This window comes from Daldinia decipiens (genome assembly GCF_022478715.1).
Source record: "Daldinia decipiens strain CBS 113046 unplaced genomic scaffold F4813scaffold_16, whole genome shotgun sequence".
Lineage (NCBI taxonomy): Eukaryota > Fungi > Ascomycota > Sordariomycetes > Xylariales > Hypoxylaceae > Daldinia > Daldinia decipiens.
In genome coordinates this window covers 530,927-553,792 of record NW_026054559.1, presented here as the reverse complement: position 1 = coordinate 553,792, position 22,866 = coordinate 530,927, and the positions used below count along the sequence as shown (strand labels likewise).

General features: G+C 47.8%; 7 protein-coding genes across 7 annotated transcripts; 1 reads left to right on the top strand and 6 right to left on the bottom strand.

Annotated features, from left to right (window-relative positions):
* Nucleotides 1-45: 45 nt before the first annotated feature.
* F4813DRAFT_396241 (uncharacterized protein) lies at nucleotides 46-1,191 on the bottom strand (the record flags this gene model as incomplete). The annotated part of the gene is made up of 3 exons (XM_049247808.1): nucleotides 46-280; nucleotides 335-1,105; nucleotides 1,166-1,191. The coding sequence occupies 3 exons, from the start codon at nucleotides 1,189-1,191 to the stop codon at nucleotides 46-48; spliced, it is 1,032 nt and encodes a 343-aa protein (XP_049099705.1).
* A 528-nt stretch (nucleotides 1,192-1,719) lies between these two features.
* On the bottom strand, nucleotides 1,720-2,908 carry F4813DRAFT_359396 (Endonuclease/exonuclease/phosphatase). Its single transcript, XM_049243330.1, has one exon. It carries the CDS (start codon nucleotides 2,716-2,718, stop codon nucleotides 1,825-1,827), a length of 894 nt encoding a protein of 297 aa, XP_049099704.1. The 5' UTR covers nucleotides 2,719-2,908; the 3' UTR covers nucleotides 1,720-1,824.
* Nucleotides 2,909-3,167: 259 nt separating this feature from the next.
* On the bottom strand, nucleotides 3,168-5,011 carry F4813DRAFT_359395 (glycoside hydrolase family 45 protein). The gene is made up of 3 exons (XM_049243329.1): nucleotides 4,034-5,011; nucleotides 3,287-3,867; nucleotides 3,168-3,233 (listed from the first exon to the last, which is right to left on the bottom strand). Exons 1-2 carry the CDS (start codon nucleotides 4,472-4,474, stop codon nucleotides 3,616-3,618), a joined length of 693 nt encoding a protein of 230 aa, XP_049099703.1. The 5' UTR covers nucleotides 4,475-5,011; the 3' UTR covers nucleotides 3,168-3,233; nucleotides 3,287-3,615.
* Nucleotides 5,012-5,076: 65 nt separating this feature from the next.
* Nucleotides 5,077-8,442, bottom strand: F4813DRAFT_359392 (Het-C-domain-containing protein). The gene is made up of 6 exons (XM_049243328.1): nucleotides 8,081-8,442; nucleotides 7,981-8,007; nucleotides 7,355-7,912; nucleotides 7,099-7,278; nucleotides 6,484-7,031; nucleotides 5,077-6,432 (listed from the first exon to the last, which is right to left on the bottom strand). Exons 1-6 carry the CDS (start codon nucleotides 8,175-8,177, stop codon nucleotides 5,311-5,313), a joined length of 2,532 nt encoding a protein of 843 aa, XP_049099702.1. The 5' UTR covers nucleotides 8,178-8,442; the 3' UTR covers nucleotides 5,077-5,310.
* Nucleotides 8,443-11,917: 3,475 nt separating this feature from the next.
* Nucleotides 11,918-14,446, top strand: F4813DRAFT_359389 (uncharacterized protein). The gene is made up of 3 exons (XM_049243327.1): nucleotides 11,918-12,579; nucleotides 13,051-13,425; nucleotides 13,483-14,446. The coding sequence occupies exons 1-3, from the start codon at nucleotides 12,379-12,381 to the stop codon at nucleotides 13,906-13,908; spliced, it is 1,002 nt and encodes a 333-aa protein (XP_049099701.1). The 5' UTR covers nucleotides 11,918-12,378; the 3' UTR covers nucleotides 13,909-14,446.
* Nucleotides 14,447-15,297: 851 nt separating this feature from the next.
* Nucleotides 15,298-18,330, bottom strand: F4813DRAFT_359385 (urease). The gene is made up of 5 exons (XM_049243326.1): nucleotides 18,147-18,330; nucleotides 17,983-18,069; nucleotides 16,711-17,897; nucleotides 15,729-16,620; nucleotides 15,298-15,644 (listed from the first exon to the last, which is right to left on the bottom strand). The coding sequence occupies exons 1-5, from the start codon at nucleotides 18,165-18,167 to the stop codon at nucleotides 15,327-15,329; spliced, it is 2,505 nt and encodes an 834-aa protein (XP_049099700.1). The 5' UTR covers nucleotides 18,168-18,330; the 3' UTR covers nucleotides 15,298-15,326.
* F4813DRAFT_359383 (histone acetyltransferases subunit 3-domain-containing protein) lies at nucleotides 18,331-21,239 on the bottom strand. Its single transcript, XM_049243325.1, has 3 exons — nucleotides 21,200-21,239; nucleotides 20,516-21,143; nucleotides 18,331-20,257 (listed from the first exon to the last, which is right to left on the bottom strand). The coding sequence occupies exons 2-3, from the start codon at nucleotides 20,985-20,987 to the stop codon at nucleotides 18,774-18,776; spliced, it is 1,956 nt and encodes a 651-aa protein (XP_049099699.1). The 5' UTR covers nucleotides 20,988-21,143; nucleotides 21,200-21,239; the 3' UTR covers nucleotides 18,331-18,773.
* Nucleotides 21,240-22,866: the final 1,627 nt, after the last annotated feature.

Genomic DNA, 22,866 nt, shown 5'->3' with positions numbered 1-22,866 from the left:
GGTATACGCGTAAACGACACGAAAATTAACTGCCTACAATTCTGACTAGACACCTTCGGGGTGATCTTTCTCCCAAACCAGCTGTTTCCATCGCAGTTCCTCGGGAGAGAACTTTCTGAAGCGCTCCTCTGCGCATATATTTAGGAGTCTTTCGAAAGAGTAAACCGTGTGAGCCTCGGGCATGTCATAGTAGGTTGCTGCCCCTGTGGTTAGGGGGACCTCAACCCTTTCTTCGTTGTTGGGATTAGTCGATACTTTGGGTTCCTTGACATTGCCTGAGCTTCCTCCAAGTTAGCCAACTGTACAAATTTCCAGATATTCAAGTATGTCTTACCTCGTTCCGGCCACAGGATACGAGGACAGAATGTTTCCCCCGTTCTTTGGGCCCTGTGACCCGCTCTCTTCCTTTCCTTTCTCCTTCGCATCCTGATTCTTCTGCGGATCCTGGTCGAGAACTAGCTTAGGTTCTAAATGCTCAACTCCTCGGTTTTGAACTTCGTGAAGATGACCCTGAATTGTAACCACGACAGCGGGGCGTCGTTGGGACGCGTGGACTTTTTCGCGACATAGCTCAATTGTGGTTCCAACAAGGAGACTGGCAATTGAAGTACGGTAACCAAGGCTCTGCGAATCACTGAATTCGATAGGAATTGAAGGATTATCGACGAGGCGTTCGACTAGAGACTTGAGAAAGTTGCGAAGCCATGTATCAGTATCGGGAAGAGTCGGGTACATATCCTTCACCGCGTCAAGGAGTTGCATTACTTGTATGCGGCCCCCGAGGCGTTCCATTTCATCTTTGACGAGATTCTTCAGGGGGAATAGGAGGCAGTCTCCCGCAATCTTGTATACTTGGGCACATGTTATGAATTCATCAATGTCCTTGTCCTTCTCACATGTGCATATGCCTTTTAGATTGAGATACTGGTATGTGCCCGCGTAAAGAAAGTGGACGATAACATGTCCACAATCGCCAGGGAAACTTATCAGATACTCTTCTAAATCGGAAATTTCGTATGAGAAAAACTTCTTGTACAATGTAGTAGGAATGGTGAATTCTAGTCCATCTTCGAATCGTAGAATCGTTTGAGGGCCGGCGTATGGGCTTAAAACAATAGTTAGTATCGATTTATCATCACACATAGAGAAATAAAAGGAGCCTTACGATGACTCTAGTCGGTTGTTAGCCATAATAGCAGTACTGGCCGCTTGGTTTTGGCAGCCGGAGAGTGGAACGGTAAGATAGTCCTGTATCTATTGTTGTGATTTCGTATGGGACGAGGTGGTGTTGTTTCTTGATGTGTTGAAAAGCTGTTCGTGTTTTCCGTAGCTGGAACCAGAATGTAGAAGAAATAACGAGGGGCAGCTCTTCCTATCGTCCAGTCATCCTGTCCGTGCATGAAAATATGCCTACAGCAACCAACTGCCAACCTTCCTTTCATATCGTCACCTACCTATGCGCACCCAGGCAACCAACCGCCCCATGCACCTTAGGTGTCGAAGGTACATTCTAATCATACACATGTTGAACTTATCATTGAGCAGCTGACTTTCTTGCTGGTAGGACTCTATGCAAAATAGATAGAGAAATGAACCAAGCCGGAGAAGATCAACCCCTTACTCACGTAGTATTAACTTGCTAGCATATCAGTTTTTTCAGCCACGCGTTTTTACCGTTTGTTTAATTAAAATCGTAATTATGACTTGAGACTCGCCATATTGTTAATAAATAGAGCCTTTATTAGTGTCTATCATAAATCTGAAATTTCACTCTACTCGGATGATCGAGATAGGCACACCAACTACCAAACCCCAACATCTAACTCAAAGCACAACCAGGTCAGCAACCACAGCCCGATGGTCGCTAATAAAAACACCGTCTATATCATTATTCAGGAACTCAAACTGTTGCGCCGAGTACCGATCCTCGCCCTTAGGACCGAACCAGACAAAGTCGATGCGGCTCTTGCCCGTCGTCGAAAAGCCCGTGTACGTTAGCTGATTAGTTCCCAGCCGTTTCGCCCCCGAGTTCCACAGCTCGGTCAGATACCCCGTGCCATCGAGCGTAGTGTACGCATCGCCGCCTGGCTCCGAGTTGAAGTCGCCGGTTAACGTTACGCCCAAAGGACCGTACGTATCCTGCACAGCCCGGATGCGCGACAAAACGACCTTGATCCCCTCGCTACGCGCCTGCGAGCTCACGTTGTCTAGGTGCGTATTGGCGTGGATGAAGCGCTTTCCGGTTCCGATGTGCTCGAAGACAGCAATCACGCTGACTCGTCGGCTACCGGCACCCCATCCGAACGAGACCTCGTCTGGCGTAGGCGACAGCCACTTCTGCTCGCTGTATAATAGCTTGAGAACGTCGGTGCGGTAGATGATCGGGTTGTACTCGCCCTTCTTCTTGCCGTCGTCTCGGCCAAAGCCAAAATGAGTCCAGACGTCGGTTCCCAAACCGTTCTTAATGTCGTTTAGTTGGGCGTCGAGAACTTCTTGCAGGCCCAGCACCGACACAGCCCCGGCCGCCGATGCATTGGCGGTTACTGACTTGAGTTGGTTGATGAGACCTGTGCGGCGGCCCGACCAGGGCTTTTCATTATTATCAAGAGACGTCGCGGCGTACCGAATGTTGAACGAGACGATGCGCAGAGGTAGACTTGCTGCCATGGCTACATTGGTGGCAGCTAGGAGATTAGTGAAGGCGGTTAAGAGCTTCATCCCGGCAGGGTGTATTTAATATCTACCACTACGAAGTGAAGGTACTAAGATGACAGTTGATTTGATGATCTAACCCCGATTATTTATACCTGAGAAGGAGTTTAAAACCTTCGGTCGCCCCCGAGATCACGACTTGATTTTAACGCACGCCATTGCTACCCAGCTTCTAATTCAAGGAAGCTCCGAGTTGGAAATCCTACAATAATGCCAAAAAGTAGCACGTGGGGTGACACCAGATCTCGAAAGCAGCTTGGCTGCAGGTTTTTAGGATAAATCCGCTACGTATTTGTGTGCCAAGATACGACGATAATACGATGTGCCGATACGGGTGGTGTCTACGTCTTTAATAGGAAAACAGTGACTGAGGTACCTATCTAGCTTAAAGAAAGTGGTGCTGTATTGTACGGTGCCAATGGACTCTTAACACTTATAAACATCTTAGCATTATGGGAGCCAAAGCAAAACACCGCATTTTATTTACAACAATGGCAATTTCAATACATATGATAACACAGGTTGCTTCTTCCTAGGTCTATCAATTACAAGTTTACGAACTAACTATGCATAGATCCAATAGAATCGCATCGAGTCTTAACAGAGACAGTGTCACTTGTTTCAGTTGGGATTTATAAACTCCTATAACGTCCCTAACAATAAGGGGTTCCCAAACATGGAACACATAGGTACCTGTAACTAGGAATCATAACGCTACGAAAAGAAAAAAAACCAGCAACGCAAGAATCGCCGCTAAATTTAAATGCCTTTAATATACGTAAAGTTTCTATATACCTTCCATCGCATCTCCCAACCTATATACATCCACCCAAGTTATACTCCCTCTTCCCCCTTTCTTCGGAACCCCAGTCCCTATACCAACCCATCTCTCGACCGTTGCGCCTAGCTGTTGCGAGAGCAGCCGCTCTTCTCGGTGAGGGCCGAGGGGCACGTGACCTGCTTGAAGGAGACGGCCGGGTTGTCCGCGCCGCCGAACCAGTCGAAGCGCCAGTAGCAGCCGGCCTTCAGCGCCTCGGGGAACCCGTCGCAAGCCGAGCGCGAGCTCACACCGCCGTACCGCTCGCCCCACCCGTTAGCCGGAGCGCCGTACTGGTCCGTGCAGGCGTTGAAGATCCCGACACCGCCGCCGGGGATCTATATAAGGGGTCAGTGCTTGCTTGTCTACCTAATATATTCGCTCCAGGTATGGGAGGGGAGGGCGAGGAGTGGAGAAAGAGAGAGAGAAAGAGAGAGAGAAAGAGGGAGAGAAAGAGAGAGAGAGAGACAAATGTATGACAAGAGTAAGAAAGAAACAACATACCGCAAGATCAAAGTGATTCTCGCCCAAGTCACCTCCCGTGTTGCTGGCCTGGACGATCATCTTCTTGCCGCTAACCGGACCGCTGGTAAAGGTCAATTCGTAGCAAGCGCAGCACCAGGTAGTCTCGGTCTGTCCCTGGATCCTCACGGCGGCCCATCCGTAACTGAGAGTATCGTCAACAGCCCACGGGCTCTGGTTGCTGCACATGTATGCCGAGCCGCCGCTGTCGCACGCGCTCTTGGTCGCTCCGTTGTCGCCGAGCGGCTGGTCCGCCTTGCTACAGGTACCGATCATTTTCCCGCTGTCGGTCTTCTGTGACCATGCGCAGCTCGGCTTGCAGCAGTCCCAATATCGTGTCGTCTTTCCCGACCCGGACGCCTGCGCCGATGCTAACTGCGCTAGCAAGGGGACCGCGAGTCCCAAGGTTGCTGTAAGCTGCATTGTTCCTTTTGAGATATGTTCGAACTAGCTGTATTTTCGTATCGAGTTTACGGCATGAAGGTAAGAAACAAAAAAAAAGGAGCAGCACGCAATCCGGAAACCGGCCAGCCTTTAAAGATGTCACGACCGTGCTGAACTACTTACACTTACCAGGCTGAAAGTAAGGCCGCCGATCTTATCCCCTCACAATGGCCCACCGGAAGTAGTAATATCTTTCCATATTCATGGAGTCTCTGGGCACTCTGTCGTTAGGACGGCTTGAGTCGTGTGGCGACCCGCCCTGGCGGAATCTTGCATGGCATTATAGGTGATAATATAGGTGATATATAGGGATTGTCGCAGGTAAGACCATGTTAATGGAACGGAGCTTAGCTGGGTGGGGCTAGGGCCTGGCAAAATTGGGAAAACTATCTGGAAAAAGGCTTGGTGTCCAATAGCCGTCGGGATTCTACCTCCGTGAGGTCATACTAGAAGTAGGGCAGCTTAAGAGGACCTCTTTGGCAATGCCCCACTATAGTGTAGCTAGATGCGGAGAAGACATATAACTTATAGCTAAACTCTTGGATTATATCTTGCATACGATGTAGTCACCATTTTATTAATTTAATCATAAAGTGGTAGTATCATTCTGAATAAAGCTTGGTTAACTTGCTAAAGAGATAGAACTAAGTAAAAGCTTGCATCATTGTAGCTTTACCTACGTCGTAACTTTTGGGAGTATCCTCAACGCAACGCGCGTCGAAATCCCCCGTGATCATGCTCGGACAACCTAAGAACTCCTCGCCAAGACCGCCAGCCGTACCGTCAAGAGATATCTAATTCGAACGAAACCTTCTCTAAAGGCCCCATCCGCTGCCTCCTTCGTCACGGCGGCGGCGGCTACCCTCGTCAAGGGCGTCACCAACTCGGCTTATAACCGTATCTAGAAAACCACCTTCATCATTGTCACGACGATCTTCAGATCTGTATTCAGAACTTTCCTCGCGACGTTCGTACCTATCGCCGCCGTAAGACTCTTCCGAGCGTTCCTCGCGACGTCCGTAACCGCCACCGCCGCCGTAGTTATCATTATCATTGCTACCACGCCGACTCCGGTTGCTGGATTCCTGGTAGTTGTCGTTACTTTCATACCGACGTTCGGTGCGTTCCTCATATCCACCGCCGTAGCTCGGACGAGTATCGGTGCGCTCTTGGTAACCGTAGCCTCGACCCTCGTTTTCATCTTGCTCGTAGCGGCGATATTCCCTGGTCTCACCTCCCTCGGAATTTCTGTTCTCGGAATATTCAGCTTGGGCATAGCGATCCCCAGAGCGTCCGTATTCAGTGCGGCTCTCAGTATACGATCCATCGTCTTCCTGGCGCCTGCTCCCGAAAGATTCGGTTTCATTGCTCTTGAAAGCCCCGCCTAGAAGAGAGTTTCCGAGAGCCCCGAGAAGTCCACCACCGCCGGAACTACTGGATCCTTGATTTCCGGTGCTGGGTAACTTGATTTGTCCGCCAGATTGGGCACTTACGAATTCAGAGACGCCACCAGTGAGGCCCCCGACAATAGCACTAGCAGCTTGGCTTGCGATACGGTCTTCCATAGTTCCGCCCTCAGCGAAATTTTTGTGCATTCCAAGAGGCTTTCCACAACCATGACCGGAATCGTGGACACCTTCCTTGTGATTCTCGCCGTTAAATACGCCATCGCGAGAAAGCTTTTGGCGGTATTCATCCTTGGCGCCTTCGTCCATCTGGTTCCACCACTCCTCGACGGAGCGGAACATGATTTGTCGCCCATCACGAGCCCCATCTTCTCCCATATCACGCTGAGCTGGATGGTGTAGCACGCCATAGATAATACGGGTCATCAGGCGATCAATATCAGCACCTTCGTCATCCCAGGCATCCATTATCTGAGGAACAACCCAGTAAACGACCTTGCTAGCAGTCTTTCCTGCAATCTCGTTAAGGATCTTTAAGATAGTTAGTATGATAAATAGTTAGATTAAGTGGTAGCCACTCACGTTAGTGAAATGATCCTTGGAGAGCATGGAGTGCGTCGGATCACTGCAGTCATCATCGTCAAAGACGATATGCTGCTCGTTCTTGCTACTCTCAATGATTTCGGACGAACCAGTACGAAGTTCATTCTTAACCTGCTGGATAATAGGAACCACGAAGGGCGCCATAATCGAGAATGTCCACATCGAGAGCTGCTCCTCTAACTGTTCAATGATCTGGGGTAGAATGGGAATTTTCTCAACCGCCTCGCTGATATTCTTCATAAGATCATCGTGGAACTCAATGGCAGGCATGATCTGCTGAAAGACTTGCTGGATATACGCCGTAAATTCTTCCGGTTCTCTTGGGGAGACTGATGTGTTAGCCATCTGCGCATTGGCGGCGTCGCTCTGGATATCTTCCATCTTCTGCTTCTTGTTGTCGCCGCCAAAAATACCATCTGGGATCTTGTCAATGAGTCCTTCCAGAATGCTTGTATCGTTTTTCCTTGAATTCTCCTCGAGAGTGCCCTCGAGTTCTTGGATTTCATTCTGCGTCAATTTGTCCGAGACTAAGAGGATGGAGAGTTAGATATGCTAGAAAAGTTTGCCAAGTAAATTTTGTAGGGTGTAGCTAACCTTCTCCCGTAACAGAGTGTAGGAAGTCGACACCGCCAAAGGTTCCAGTAATGCAGGGGTAGACCTCATGTCGAGCCCCAGGGATCTGAATTTTGGTGTTTCTACCGACGTGTGGAAAGATATCTCGCTCGCCAAGCTCGATAAGCGCCAACTCCGTGTAGTTACTGTGGGCTAAGAAATCTATTCGATCTCGAGTTAGCTTTCTATAGACACAAGAAAGAGCATTTATAGCTCAAGATGACACTAGACACAATACCTTCAAGACAATGGAGACCAGTTCCAAGCAATCGCAAAGCCTCATACAAATCACTCTTCCTGTTGCTCTGCTTGTAGGATCGGCCAAGTTCGATGCAACGACCAAATAGCCGTCTAATGTGCTGTGCCGAAGTCATTATTCTAGAATTTTCGTTGGCAATGTAGTTCTTCATCCCCGTCTCTGGGTCGACAGCGAGCTCGACACGTTCATCAACGGGACCACGCAGTCTTTGGTCATATTGACGTGCATCTTCGTTGTCGGCATAATTCTTGGGGTTGTCGATGTGGTCTTCGGGTCGGTAGCAGCCAAGGCGCTCGGCAGTGACTTCAAATTCTTTGGAGCCATAGCCAAAGGTCAAGAAGCCAAGAACACATAAAAGGAGTCGAATAGCTTCGGCAGAGACTGACTTGACCGTACCGACATCGATGGCTTGGGAGTAATCTCGAAGCCAGTTACCGAAGTAGACACGGGAAACCATAAGCTTGTTGAACTTCTTGCCCCCAACGGCTCGGGCCATTATGATTGAAAGAAGGGTGTCTTCAATATCTCCATGACGCCCTAGACGCAATTTCAGGTTAGATTTCCCAGAGAAATGCTTTCACAGCCCACACGAGGAGAAAACTAACAGTTCTGTCCTTCAACCTTGGAGATGCCTATAACGAGAAAGTTAGCCCTATCAGCGTGAGGTTTGCGCTATATCATTATTGACTAGCAGGTAAAGCATACCGGCGATGTTACCAGCACCAAAGGCGAGGGCCGGCCGAGCGAACACAAAAAGGAATACCAACCCCAAAAAGGCGGGGAAAGGCTTGAGGGTGATCATTTTTGGATCTATCGATAATGTTTAGGTATATAGTGAATATTGATGCTTTGGTAATAATGTTAGACGATTGAGTTGGTGTTTTGACCTTAAACTAGATCAACTGAGAAATAAGGCCAACTTAATTTGCAAGGAAAAGCCACAAGTAATAAGCTGATGATGTTCGGGGGTGACGTGATAAGGGACTGCACATTTGAAGGAATATGGAAAGAAAAAGGAGGGGGAGGGGTAGCAGGAGCTTAGCTGTGCTACGTAAACGTAATCCTAGTATTAGGTATTAGGGTGTTAGTGCAACAAATAGCCAGTCTTGGAGGGGAGCGAGAGGTCCATTGGTTGGCTCGTGTTTCAACTCATAACTCATGTAACTTATGCATATGTCCGCCAAGACCGCTATACCGGTTTTAAGTGGATCCCATTTGATCATAACTGAAACGATTTATACAAGCATGGAAAGGGCGAGTTTATGGATGTACTCAAGACTTCTATTTACTAGCTTGCAGTTACGACAGTAACTGTAGAAGTACAAGAAGCACAGTAGGTACTGTGCAATCTACTATCGGAAATCCGGCTCTGAAAAGACAGGGGACTCAAGCTTCGAGGTTAGCTTCTAATAATACGCGTAAACCAATGTTGAACGTGTACGAAATCAAAACATACGATAGAACTATGTGATCAATCTAGTTATAGGTTTTACCAAAGTAATATATCTGTTTTTAATGTATCTGATTTCATATACGCATTTTCATTTTATCTTTCTCTTTGTGCTTTGAACGATGATCTACACGAGGTCTGATTGGCGATCAAGCCTAACGTTTCAAGACCTTAATGCTCCTGCCTGCCGGCACACGTGCATCCTGGGTCCGGGACAGTTATCCGGATCGGATAAGTGGATTCTCCGGACTGCAATGGCGTCAAGCTGGTAACCGCCGTGTAACATGTAAATTGACATGCAATCTAAATGTTGGAAAGATCTTTTTCTATGAACCCGGTTTATTTTGACGCGACCTGTTTACTTCAATTGTTGTTGCTTACCTGCCTAAGATACCTGATTTCTTACTCTTAACCCCAACCGGTTACCATAGTGGTTCAGGTGGGTCATTGCTATTGTATGTATTGATATGGTTGTAAATCCCTTCATATGATTTAGACAAATCATCAGGAGCCTATCGTTGAATCTTCCGGCAGTATCTTTGTATTTATACTGACTTGTGATAATAGTAACTTTTAACTAGTACATCTTGTAACATCTTGTTTTTATTATAAAGGTTCTTAAGAGAATGTGCCATCAGGTAGAATAATATACCTATAATACTTATTCAATACCTTGGGAGACCCGACCCATGTTGGGTAGGTTAAGTCAAGTCATTTTACAAACTTTAACACGGGTTGAATATTCGGATCCATGCTGGATATGTATTTCACTTGGTGCCTTACTACTAGACAGGCTATTGTTGCGTGGTCATCGTGTGATATTATCTTTAGAGGGAGGTAGGTTGCAAGTGAGGGGTAATGTGCCTGGCTTCAAGCCTTGACTTAGCGAGGCACCCAAAGCTGTTCCGACATAACTACCGTAGGTTAATTATATCATATATCACTCGGGAAAGCCGTTACTTTCAGCGTGAATACATGAGCCCTGAATGCCATGTCCTGTATTCAAATGGCAGTTCCTTAAATTAGTAGTTGTTTTAACGCAAGTAGAACCTGCTATTTACACAGAGGCACGTCTCTGCTAAAACGCAAAGCGATCATGTCAATTGCCAAGTGCACGTAAGCTATTATAGTCACTAATCACTGAGTTGTTAGATCATGCTCTTTAGGTTATATTCGCTGAAGTCGATAACTAGGTAGGCTGCTATCTTCATATAGAGTTGACTGCCTCGCAGGCAGTGGCCTGGGGATGCTCTCTATCGTGAATAGTATGTAGCGAATACGACTGCACTATAAACAATGTTAACAACCGAAAGCACTACGACCTAATAATAATATAGGTAATTATCTTGGGAAAAAGGTGGTACTATAGCAACTTTGATTTCGCAGATTCTTATAGCTTCATGTAGGCTATCAAGTATTTACGGAATAGGCACCTGGTGCGGTTGATTTTACCTGAAGCGCGGTAAGACGCATTGAGCTGTTAAACCACTAAGGATTGTGAGCAAGTAGCATATAGAAGGTATCCAGCCATGCGTCATGAACAGCGACACAAGCATAGATAGAACAGACCCTTCAGGCTACGGGCCTTACGAATTAGTGCCTATTAAGGGGTGTCTGGACAAGAAGCGTCGACGGAGGCAAAGTAAAATCTATCATAGATATTAGGCAGACTTTAGAGGTAAGCATGCTGGGCACGACCACTCCAAGAGGATACGGAAACAGTTCTGTCTCCTAAGGTCAAGTACGGATGTAAGTTAGGACACAGTGACCAAGTATCTACGCTGTAGTGCACTATGAACCTCACTGATGAATTTAGAATTGATGGGTTATGAAGACCAGAAACGATGGGTTGGTTAAGAGCTGTTTAACCACCCATCCTACCTAACAGAAAGACAGACAGACAGATAATAGTGTAGCCAGCCAGGAAAGCTATCTCGTCAACGCAAACACTAGTATTGCTACCTTAGGTAGTGACAATCAAAAGGCATCAATATGCTGTGAACTGTAACTATGATGATACCTATTGTGGGGTAGCACGGTGGATAATGGTACGCTGATAAATAATCAACAGCTGCTAAGATTTTATTAGTTGGTGACCATACCTATGTAGTATTTTTGGAAGAAAGAAAATTTTGTGCAGAAGGTTGGAAAGGGTGGGAAAGGTGCTGAATCCACTATGTGTGCACACTGGAGCAACACTGGAGCAACACTGGAGCGAGCAGCTGAGAGGGTGTCGGGGGAGTTGGTTTGACCCTGAAAATTTCGGTAGGTGATGGGGGGATGGAAGGGCCGGTAGTTGCCGCCGCTTTAGACGCTCGCTGGAGGCGCTGATGTGATTTGATGGACTACAGGTGCACCTTCCCCGCCGAGCCAATCGATTTGCAGCTTGCGCTGGACGGGTGCAACCATTCAATTGAGAATGACAAGACGCTGGGAACACCAAAATTTCGGGTACTTGTAAGCTCCTTCAGCACATCCAGTGATGCAACTTTTCAAAGTCATTCTTTAAAGCCCCTACGAACTTGGAACGTCACTTGCGACCTTTACAATTAGTCACCGACAACAATTAAACTTGAAGATATTGAAAGAATTGTTCGTATTAATTGTTGACGCACAGTATAGGAAATATGCGACAAGGTCAACATATATTAAATTTGGATCTCATGTGTAAAAGTAGATAGCGGGTGACTTGCGAGAATAACAGAATGATGCAAAGAGGAAGTACCATGAAGATGCATCAAGTTGGGCTGGTTCCATTTGTGCCTGCTGATTTTTATTATTTTTATTATTATTTTTTCGGCCCCTTCCTTCTACGGGTAATGGGGCTGGGCTGATTTCGATGCCCCTCTCTAGTTCAGACGCGATATATTTTTTTTTCGGGTGACACTACAAGAATCGATGTCGACTCGACAGCGAGAATCTACGTAAAACAACGTACAATTGTATGATTTTGGTGCAAATTGGATGAGAAGATAGCTTAGATGTTTCTAAATACGTAGAAATATTTCATTAGAATTGCATTGGCGATGCTACAGTAGTAAAATAGTTGTTTCTTCAGGGGTGTAAGTGCCTGCTGTCTTGTACCTAAGACGTCGCTGCAAAAAAGTTACTTAGGTACCTAATCCACCATAGTGCAGACCCCCCGGAGCACCCCTCTCTCTCAGTGATCAGTGATTTGGGAAAATCAGCAAGCCTTAGTTTTGGGATATTTAGAGGGTGCCCTGCCCCTCCCTTCCAGCGCCGTTGCCCCCAAAACTTTCTTTCCGCCAAAATTTCGCGCTTCCTGCCCTTTTCTTCACTGATCTCCAGCGGTCGCAATCTGGTTTTAGACACCTAGGTCGACCACCAAACCCGGCAACATAACACGGACAAGATAGTTTGTTCTAAAATATTGGATCAGCAATCTACAGGTGACTTTTATACCTACGCAAAGCACACCTAGCCATCGCGTCAAAGTACAACACTATCTACCTCCTACCTAGGTCCTCAGCACCAAGCACCAACCAACCCAACCAACAACCACCCAAAATACAACCACCGCTAAATCAACACAATGCCTCGCCCCAAAAAGGCAGACCCTCCCCGACAACCCGCCCCTGTGGCACCTGCACCAGCCATGGTTCCTATGACCATGCAACCTGTCCCAGCTCAGATGGCGCCTCAACCTATTCAACAACAACCTCTAGCTGCCGGACCTGCAATTCAACCTCCTAGAACGATTGGTATTGAAGAGTTTATCCGAGTTCGTGATAGCGTAAGTCAGCCTATTCTTTTCCATTCTAAAATTCGACAACATACCTTTTCTATGTATCTATTATACGTGTAAGGGATAGTCCACTGCGTATTGTTTGCGAGTGCCTGATACTCGATACCTTGCGATTATGTATGCGACGGCAATGGCAAGTTTACAAACCGGGCTTATTGCTATATGGCTAGGCGATAAAGCTTTAAGTACTTGGGCTGGATAACCCGGTTTGCTTACCGTTATTCACTGACCCTGCCTATCTGCCCATCTGCTCATTTGTGGCCGTCAAATACCTAGTCGTCTTAGACAGCTTATCTCGTTCATACCCCCATACTCTATACCCCCTCGCATCTTACATGGTGTGCTGCCATCGCACAGCAGCCTATTAATTTATCATTCACCCCCACCATTACCACCGTCTTCCCCTCTCTTATTGGTTTTTAAATTTCAGTTGAAGATGGAAACTAATCCTCATACCAGGTACATGCCAGATTTAATACCATAACAGGGTTGATGAAGAGCTTCTCGGATGACTTCTTAAGACAAACTAATCTCCTAATCGGAGAACCCGCTCCTTTTGATAATGGTGCAAGCCATTCTATGCAAAATCTGATCGCCAACTTAGATGGCATCAGTGGCCAACTCGGTGACTTCGGCCATGTTGAAGAGAAGAAGGAGCGCAAGAAGAGAACTCATGACCCTAACGCTCCCAAGCGACCTCTGACTCCCTATTTCTTGTATATGCAAACCGCTCGCCCCATTATTGCCAACGATCTTGGTCAGGATGCCCCGAAAGGCGCTGTACAGGAGGAAGGTCAGCGTCGCTGGGCATCTATGACCCCTACCGAAAAGAATGTAAGTATCCCATGGTGCCCGACGATCACACATTCGCTTTGCTAACACCAATGCTAGGCTTGGAATAATGCTTATCAGTTCAACCTCCGCTTATATAATGCGCGAGTGCACTCATACAAGGCTGGCAATCTTGACGCTCGAAATATGACTGATCCGGATGCTCTGAACTACGCAGACGCAAATGGAATCCCCCAACCCGTTCTATCTGGAGAAGAGGCGTATGCTCCCAATGATCAGGATGCCATCGCCGAGCAGCTGCAAATGGCCGTGGCACCTGCACCTGAGCCTGAAACTCAAACACCCAAGGCTAAGGTAACTCGAAAGCGGAAGAGTACCGTAGCTGCCGAAGTCGAGGATGTCGAGGCGAGCGCTGCTAAGACCGCGACGCCCGCTAGCCCTGACAAGAAGCGTAAAAGAGCCTCCAAAGTAGCCGAGACTCCGGAGGAGCCTAAGAAGTCCAGTCGGAAGAAGAAGGCTGCATAATTCTACCAGTACGGATTGCGCTAAATTCGAGTGCGTTCATCACTTTATACTCTGCTTAGAGATATACGTGAACTACATCCAACCCTACCCATTTATGCACAAGTGTAGCAATGTTTGTTTCACTTGCTAAGTAGGTACCAAGGGGAAAAGTCCGAGGATGGAATATATGTCGATGGAAAGATACCTTGCCTATGGATGAGGACTAAAGTAGCACGGGGTTATTCAGACTCTTCTGATGTTGTATTATGAATTACGAGAATCCTACAGGTACCCGTGGATGGGTGGTAGGGCCTAGGGACGGCGGATCGAGGGAAGGAGTTTTATTCTTAGGGCTCGAAGTGTTGACTATTTGTATTTACATGGCTTTTCGCAGAGCAGTGTATTGATCGGTATCTACCTATTTATTACTTAGGTTTTTGTATCCAGGGGACCAACGTCTTCCGTCATGGTGAATCGGGATCTGAGCATGCAAGTACATATCTCGCGGCCTTTGAGCTATCTGCCTCGTAGTTAAATTTGCATGCTTAACCTTAGGGGCTTCTAAATTCAACTATTAAGCAATTATCTACCCTAGCAGTAACGCGCTGCCTTATGCTAGTGGAATTTAACAAAGAGTCTTGGGAAGTGTAGCGCTACGAAAAACGGCCAGCAGAAATTATACTGCTCTAGGGCTGTGTCTCAACAACTCAGCACGCAATTCATCGATGCATTTTTAAGACGGTTCTATCAGAGTAGATAGATAACGTAGGTACCTATATATCTAAATGACTATTCTATTCCATGGATATGGAGCCACGCAGATGTCCCCGTCCCCGTAAGGCCTAGTGACTTCGACTGACAGCCATCTGTATTCGGTATTCTTGATCTACCTGGACATCCCTCTATATACCCATGTATAGGTACCTACCTTACAGGCGCTCCTCAAGCTGACCAATCAACTTACATCAATCTACTACCAGCGGTCCAGAAACAGGTCTTGTACATGCAGCAAAGCTCCCAGTTAAACAGGCCACTAAGTTATATACCTAACCTAGATAGTAGAACAGCAGCATTCTCTCATCCACTAAAAGAAGGATATCAAGCCTGATAGGATTGGACACCAGTACCAGGATTAAAACTAGCCATGTACTTGGGCATTTCACTTGTCCCTCTATCATTGGAGTTGGCCATGAACAATATTCATCCATTTAGGTATCTCCCATGCCGAGAGTTTACGTACAGATCCTACCTCCAGTTATAACTACAGCCAACTACCCATACTACCCATAGCTAATCCCCCTTTTCATATGTAAACGCTAAACCCAGCCACTAGACCACTCCCAAAACCTCCAGACACTTAACCCTCTTCCCAGCCTCAACTTTCCTCCAACCCCCCCCCCCCCCCCCCATCTTCCTATCTAGCATATCTCCCACCCGCACTAATAAACAAACCAAGCCTGCGTAAGCGGCAGTTCGCTCGCCGGCTCCGCCGTACACAGCACACCATCCGCCTCCACTACATACCGCTCGGGGTCGACGTGCATCTTGGGCATGGCGTCGTTAAACCGCATGTCCTTCTTGCTGACGGAGCGGCACCCGCGAACGGGCTCGACGCGCTTGCGTAGCCCGTACTCAGAGGTCACAGTGTTCATGCTAGCCAAAGATACAAACAGCACGCTGGACTGCGGCACCAGCGGCGCGAACATGGGCCGCGCGATTATCGGCTGCACCGTTGGGATCGAGGCGTTGGGGTCGCCCTGAGGGGGGAGTGTTAGAATCATGTATGGTAATATGTAGGTGTGAAGAGAAAAGAAAAAAAGAAAAGAAAAGGGGGGACAAACCATCTGTGCGTAAGCAATCAACCCGCTCTTAACCACCGTTGTCGGCTTCGCGCCAAACCACGCCGGGTCCCAGAGCACTAGATCAGCCAACTTCCCAATCTCAATACTACCAACTAGGTGCCCCATACCCTGCGTGACAGCCGGGTTGATAGTGTACTTGCTGATATATCGCTTAACGCGGAAGTTATCCGCCTCCGTGCCCTCGTCCTCGGGCAGCCGGCCGCGCTGAACTTTGTTCTTGTGTGCCGTGTTCCATGTTCGGAGGATGACTTCGCCGCAACGGCCCATTGCCTGGGAATCCGAACTCATCATGGAGATGGCGCCTAGGTCGTGTAGCACGTCCTCGGCTGCGATTGTCTCAGCGCGGATACGGGATTCCGCAAATGCTACGTCCTCGGGGATGTTTCGCGACAGGTGGTGACACACCATAAGCATGTCGAGATGCTCGTCCAGAGTGTTCCGCGTGTACGGCCTCGTCGGGGTTGTTGACGACGGTAGTACATTATCATACTCCACGACTTTAATAATATCAGGGGCGTGCCCGCCTCCTGCACCCTCCGTGTGGTAGGTATGAATTGTTCGCCCTTTGAAAGACGCAATTGTTGACTCCACGTACCCAGACTCATTGAGTGTGTCCGTGTGGATTAGACACTGCACATCAAGCTCATCACATACAGTTAAGCAAGAATCGATAGCTGTCGGTGTCGTACCCCAATCCTCGTGCAGCTTGAGACCACAGGCGCCTGCTAGAATTTGCTCACGCAGAGCCCTCGGGTCACTGTCATTGCCCTTCGCCGTAATTCCAATATTAAGAGGTAACTGGTCGCACGCCTGTAGCATTTGCCGCATATAGTTGGCCCCTGGTGTACAGGTAGTGGCGTTGGTTCCAGCGCTTGAAGAGGATGCTGTTAGTCGCTTATAACTCACCAGCTCATCCCACCCCGGATAACTGAAGTACTAGAGTAGAAGCGGGATCTCTTACCTGGGCCCAGTACCGCCTCCGAGCATCGTCGTAATTCCCGAGGCAATGGACTCATACGCCTGTTGGGGACATATGAAATGAATATGTGTATCCAGACCACCTGCCGTTATAATCTTACCCTCTCCCGCAATAACATCTGTACAGCTACCCACGAGCATCCCCTCCGTTACGCCATCCATAACATCCGGATTACCAGCCTTACCAATCCCCACGATAAGACCATCCTTTACCCCTATATCTGCTTTATAAATACCCGTATAATCAACAATCAGAGCGTTCGTCACCACCATATCTAAGCTATCCTTGTCCGAACACCCCGTCATCTGCCCCATACCTTCTCGTAGCGTCTTGCCACCTCCAAACTTACACTCGTCACCGTACGTCGTCAAATCCCTCTCCACCTTGATCCAAAGATCCGTCGCCCCCAAGCGCACCAAATCTCCCGTCGTAGGACCAAACATGGTCCTGTACTTCTCGCGGTCCAACGAGAACGCATCCACCAACTCCAAGCCGCCCGTGGGTTCTGGCACATGCGCAAACCCGGCTTTTTGCAACGCAGCCACGATACTGTTTGCCCGCCAGAGCTCCACCCGCCCCGAAGTGAGCCCGTTGCCCCCGCGTATAACCCGGTTTCCGCCGATCTCGACCAGGTTCACGGTCCTGGTGTCACCCGGCTCGAAGCGCACGGACGTGCCGGCCGCGATGTCGAGCCGGAACCCGTACGCGGCGCCGCGGTCGAATTCGAGCTGCGGGTTCACTTCGATGAAGTGGTAGTGACTGCCTACCTGAATAGGCCTGTCGCCTTTGCTCGTGATTCGGAGCTTGATGCGTTTCCGACCTTCGTTAAGGGTGATGCGCCCCTTGACCCCCACTACGGCGCCGGGCTGCTTGGTGAGTTCATAGGCGCTTGGCTCGGCGGCCGGGAATAGGTCTTGATTGGGGATAGGCAGAAAGCTACCGTATAGGGCTTTTTCTAGGTCTCCGTCATCGGTAGCGATGGGGTTGTGCACAGTTACGAGATAGGTTCCTGACGGGAATGTGCCCTCGACTTGGATCTCGTTGAGAGTGCTGACGACGGAGGGAAGTACATGCCTCCGGCCTAGCATGGTAGACCCAATCGCCATGAGGTCGGCAACGCTGTGCTGGCCATCTCGGATGAGCTCCTGAAGATTATTCGCAATAAGAGCCTACAGTCAAGTTAGACCAACTCATTAGCTATGCGATTACTCTATTAAAGAGCTATGCTCCCTGTAAGGATCTTGGGAAGCTTACAGTAGCTTCGGTATGGTTCAACTTGACACCTCTAGCAAGTCTTTTCTGAGCTAGGAAGCCCAGTTGCGAGATGACAAGCTTATCAAGCTAGAATATATAATGTTAGTCCAGAACTAGAACCATCTCATTTGCTTCATTACACTAGATGAATAACTAATACGGACCTCTTTCGGCACAAGATGCATATTTGCGGTGATAGAGACTGCTTCAGGTCGCTACACGATCATAACTCTCGTAGAGTTAGATGAATACCTAAGGAATGAACCATAAAAAGGGTTGTAAGACGGCTTGATGTTGGTTTTATTCAGCTCGTATGTAATACAACTATTCATCAATTGATAAATTGATAGGTTAGGTACTAAGTAGCTTTGAGTTATAGCTTCCAAGGCTCTTATCTATGTGGGGTATTCAAGCTTCAGTCCACTCGTCAGTCCACTCGCATACGCAGATACCTTAGCTTAGCATTAGCGCCTTTGATACCCCGCAACTCTATGCACGCATACATAGCGAGAGTGGTATCTTGAAATACAGGTAATCTACTAAACTTCCACTTCTAACTCAGGCTACAACTCACGCTAGTAACCCATCGCATCGGTAGAAATTAATAAGGTAGAAAGGTAGAAATTCCATGGCACATAAGCATCGCATTTCTCCAAAATCGCTCCTCACAAAACTCCTTGCTTACCCCTAAACGCCAATTTGGTATCATAAGGTACAAGTAAAAGTAAACCTACCCAGCGCCTCCAAGAAAACTATGATGTAATGATGCAAGAATAGAGAATGTCTACCTGTTATTCATCCTCAACCTCTTCGTCCCAAGCCTGCCGCTCCTTCTTCATGAAATCAGCCATCATCTCCGGTTTGAAGATCGTACTGTCGGGATTCGACGAACGGGGAACCTTGCCAAGAGCAGGGTCACTAAACACCGGGCCAACAGCGTCGATCCATCGTTTTCGGCGTTCCATTAGAGTCTTGGTCACGTCGCCGATACCTGGTCGAGCCATACCCGTCCCGGAGCCTCCAGCCGGATGACTGCCGCCGCCAGCACCACCCGGTCGCTTCGCTTTCTTGCTCTTACCCATCGTGCGCGTCCGCTTAAGATACGCTCCCTGGACTTGCGTGTCAAGGTCCTCGAGGATGGTGGTATATTCCTGATGGGCCATCCTTTCTTTAACTAAATCGGTCAATCGGGTCTTGCGCGCACCATTGATAAGCATCTGCTCGCGTAAACGGTCTTGCAAGAGGCGTAGGCGGGCGGCGACTTCGTCATCATAGTGTCCATCGTAATCACCGTCGAAACCTTCCAGCGGAAGGAAACCGATATTACGCAGTTCTAGCTTGATGCGTTCGTCTACTTGCGAGTAATCTAACTTGGGGTGCGTAGCTTTCTTCCAGGCTTCGGTTGACGATTCGGTCATAAAGGTGGCTGGTGGTACGCTCTTACTCTCTTCGCCTGCCATACCCGAATTGGAATCACCATTAGGTTCTTCCTTCATCTCGACGTCCCCATTAACTCCGTTTATCATCGGCTTATCTTCGGTCGGCTGCACGCGAGCTTCGGGCCGCATAGCTTGTAGCAGTCGTGACAAGACGGGGCCGACCGATAACTTGTCGCTCTCTGCGACATCGTCGTCCATATTGTCGATAGTGCCACGGGCTTGATTAGGGGCGAGCTTGTCTCTTCCCGGTGTACCCGAATCAATTGCCATAGCGCCATCTTCTTCTGCCCATATATCACTATAATGTCTTTTGCCTCGTTTAGGCATGACAAAAGGTGTAAGTCGGTCTCCACGCTCTCGTAAGAAAGCTAGGTCTTCTTCGATGTACGGACGGAAGTACGGCTCGATGTAGGTCGAAAAAGTGCTGAAGCTGATCTGGTTCGATGGCTTGGCGCTGCTAAAGTCTTTGTCGGGCGGATCGCCCGCGATCATGTCGGCGAGGTCAGATCTGGGGAAGACAGCAACGGAATACAACTCTTTCAACTCGTCGATAGTCATTCCAGGTGTCGCTGGGCGGATCTCGTAAACCGTAGGATCTGGAAAGGTCGACGGATCTTCGCCGAAGGTTTGGAATTGAGGAGCCTCTCGGCGGGGTGGAGCGCCTTCATCCTCAGAATCAGAATCATCTTCGGCTTTGTTGTCAAGTTTCGCCTTCTCGTCTACCTCCATTGCGCCGGGTGTTGCGGGTGCGACGGGTGAAAGTGAAGAGCTAGCTGAATCGTTGTCTCGGGAGTGTTTTCTCGATTTGCTAGAGCCGCGTAGAGGAGATGAGCGTTCTAAAATGAAGTTGTTAGCGCGGGCTAGTAATCTTGGTGTTGAAAGATGATGGCTAAGCGTGTTTCTTGAAGAGTGGGGGGAGGAATCAACATTAAGAAAAATTGGTGTAGTCGCGCGACATGGACGACAAGAAAAAAAAAAGAGGATATGCGCAATATGAGGGGCTGTGAATTGCACCACGACCATTGTTTTCCAACTGTAATTTTACGAGCTAGACAGCGTAGATGTCATGTAGATGCCATGCAAATGCCACTCACCAGTATGCGCATCTCCAGGGGCAAGGCTGTCATTGCCCTTTCGCTTCTTCTTATTTGCTCTTCTTTCCGAATCATCATCGCCTTCTCTACGCGCATCATCTCTTCTACTGACAGAAGCCATCTCGTCATAATGTGTTTTTCTCTGGGCAGCGACGAGTCTCATTCCTTTGTCGCACCATGTTCCTCGGCGTTCAACTATTTCATTGAGCTTCCCTAATCGCGTAATTAGGCCATCGAGGCTCTTGGAATCGGGAATGACGGCATTCGAGGTGGTGGTATCAATTAGGTCATCGTAGGTTATAGTACGGACTGATTCTAATCTAAGGTCTAAGAATTCGGTTTCTATAGTATCAACAGGTGGGATGCTCGCGTTGGACGGCAGGCTAGACATGGGCGTCGTATTTCGACTACGCTTTCCGATGGCACCAGCATTCTTCTTGCCGGTACCTTTTTGGCTAGGGTTTGGGGGCATGTTTATGGGGGGATATAAGGGCGGAAGGATAGAGTGGTGAGGACGTGAAATAATGTAAAGTTGGATGTCGTTGGACAGCGGTTAGACATTGGTTAGGTTGGATGGTGGATGGTCCATCGGTTGATGCTTACTTGATCAATTACCAAGGAACCTACACTAGGTAAATAATTAGTCTTGGCCGAAACCGAAGCTTTGATAGGTTGTACACGTGCATTTGTGGGGATATCCAATGTAATGGTGTGTCATATTATCCTTATTATTGTTGTATTATGAAGTATCTAGGAGGAATATCCATCTAATATCTGTAAGATATGTATACTTATGTGTACACTAAGTGGGTCCAATGACCTTAGGTCATGTGACATCCAAGATCAACGGATGGGTCCGTACCTTTTGCGGCTGAACAAAATCCCATAAAGTTAAATGGCGTAATCATGAGGAAGTTTAGCTGCTGCCTTACGAATATAACAGGTAGGAACATAAGAAACATAGGTAGCAATAACTACCTAGGTACCTAGGTAGGTACATGTAGGAATAACACAGTGCCCGTTGACTCCAATCAATCTTTCTACTTTGCTAAGCTGAAAACAACCAAAAAATTAGTTACATTATCATCAGAATACAGATTCGCTTGTTATATTGTAATCCCTTAATCTAGTATTCCCGAGATACTTCGGGGTCCGCGATGGTATATTCAATCGTAGGTTGGTAGGTATGGTAGGTATCTTCTTTCACTCGTATTCAACTTGTATTAACTATCTCATAAATCATCACAAGTCCAAGACAACCAGCCCTGTATCCTGTCTACGAGGTATTATACAAGTGCAGATTTGTCATGAGGAGCATCTGCCATCATCTATAGGACGCCTTGTCCTATATCTTCCTTCCAGAGCCTCTTCGGCATTTTACCGGCTTGTTAAATAGGCGCCTCCGTAATTGTCGCAAGCAAGTAACCTCTCAAACCAGAAGCTTCGGACACCTACTCGGGAGTAGCTTCTAAGTCTGGAAACTATAGCTCTTCCGGAAGTCTTGGCTCATCTTAGCACATTTTCTTTTGTTAAAACTTACTTGAATGAATTTCTTAAGACAATTGGTTTTTGTTGGCAAAGTTGGACAACGAATGAGCTGGTAACCGTGTCCGGCTTTGTTGAGCGTGGGGCTCTGAGACGGAGGGAAAAGAAAAAGAAATTTTTACAAACCCAGCAACAATGCAACACCAGGAGTTATAATTAGTTGATATAATTAGGTTTATTATCAATCAAGCCTTACTAATCTTGGAGGTTGTATCGTAGCTGGCCTCGGCCTTTCAGCCCGGCACTTGATAATACCTCTTGTCTGATATGTTGTAAATTGCAGTGATATCTCACCGCATTATGTACGTCACGTCCTCGCTGTACCGTTTCAAGAAGGATTCTTCCCTGTGTACCTACAGCCTCGCGAACTTGATGACGTTTTGCTTCTGACACAATGTTTTTTTTTTTTTTTCTCAATGTTCCATTGTAAACACCAGGTAGCACATGTATCCCCCTATATGCATAGATCAGTGAAGCTATAGGCATATCATTACCGCAATATGCCCACCATGCTGAACGTTTTTCATACCAGGCAAGCGGTCCACTTTGGCGGCCCCACCATACTCCGCCTGTCTGCCGGACGGTACGGATATCATGCCGGAGACCTCGTTTGTCATCATAAGGGATGGATGTTTTAAGTAAATGCATGCGAACCTTCTTCTCTAAACTGAAGGGTTCGGGGCGGAATTCCGAGCTGAATGAGGTTGGGCTCTATCGGATAGTCTTAAAGGACTTATGATAGATATGTCAGTAACGTTTACCTTCTTCCATATTAGCGCCGTTACATTCCAAACACGGCCCCGTGC

Excerpts from the sequence above, each read along its gene's own strand:
- F4813DRAFT_359392 (XM_049243328.1), bottom strand. The coding sequence starts at position 8,177 with ATGATCACCCTCAAGCCTTTCCCCGCCTTTTTGGGGTTGGTATTCCTT. Across the intron at positions 7,913-7,980 it reads CAAGGTTGAAGGACAGAACT|GGCGTCATGGAGATATTGAA; the intron begins GTTAGTTTTCTC and ends AATTGCGTCTAG. Across the intron at positions 7,032-7,098 it reads ACACTCTGTTACGGGAGAAG|TCTCGGACAAATTGACGCAG; the intron begins GTTAGCTACACC and ends CCATCCTCTTAG.
- F4813DRAFT_359396 (XM_049243330.1), bottom strand. The coding sequence starts at position 2,718 with ATGAAGCTCTTAACCGCCTTCACTAATCTCCTAGCTGCCACCAATGTA.
- F4813DRAFT_359389 (XM_049243327.1), top strand. The coding sequence starts at position 12,379 with ATGCCTCGCCCCAAAAAGGCAGACCCTCCCCGACAACCCGCCCCTGTG. Across the intron at positions 12,580-13,050 it reads TTATCCGAGTTCGTGATAGC|GTACATGCCAGATTTAATAC; the intron begins GTAAGTCAGCCT and ends TCCTCATACCAG. Across the intron at positions 13,426-13,482 it reads TGACCCCTACCGAAAAGAAT|GCTTGGAATAATGCTTATCA; the intron begins GTAAGTATCCCA and ends CACCAATGCTAG.
- F4813DRAFT_359383 (XM_049243325.1), bottom strand. The coding sequence starts at position 20,987 with ATGCCCCCAAACCCTAGCCAAAAAGGTACCGGCAAGAAGAATGCTGGT. Across the intron at positions 20,258-20,515 it reads CCCTGGAGATGCGCATACTG|AACGCTCATCTCCTCTACGC; the intron begins GTGAGTGGCATT and ends ACTTCATTTTAG.
- F4813DRAFT_359385 (XM_049243326.1), bottom strand. The coding sequence starts at position 18,167 with ATGCATCTTGTGCCGAAAGAG. Across the intron at positions 18,070-18,146 it reads TGCATCTTGTGCCGAAAGAG|CTTGATAAGCTTGTCATCTC; the intron begins GTCCGTATTAGT and ends TATATATTCTAG. Across the intron at positions 16,621-16,710 it reads GGAGGCGGTACTGGGCCCAG|CGCTGGAACCAACGCCACTA; the intron begins GTAAGAGATCCC and ends ATCCTCTTCAAG.
- F4813DRAFT_359395 (XM_049243329.1), bottom strand. The coding sequence starts at position 4,474 with ATGCAGCTTACAGCAACCTTGGGACTCGCGGTCCCCTTGCTAGCGCAG. Across the intron at positions 3,868-4,033 it reads AGAATCACTTTGATCTTGCG|ATCCCCGGCGGCGGTGTCGG; the intron begins GTATGTTGTTTC and ends CCCCTTATATAG.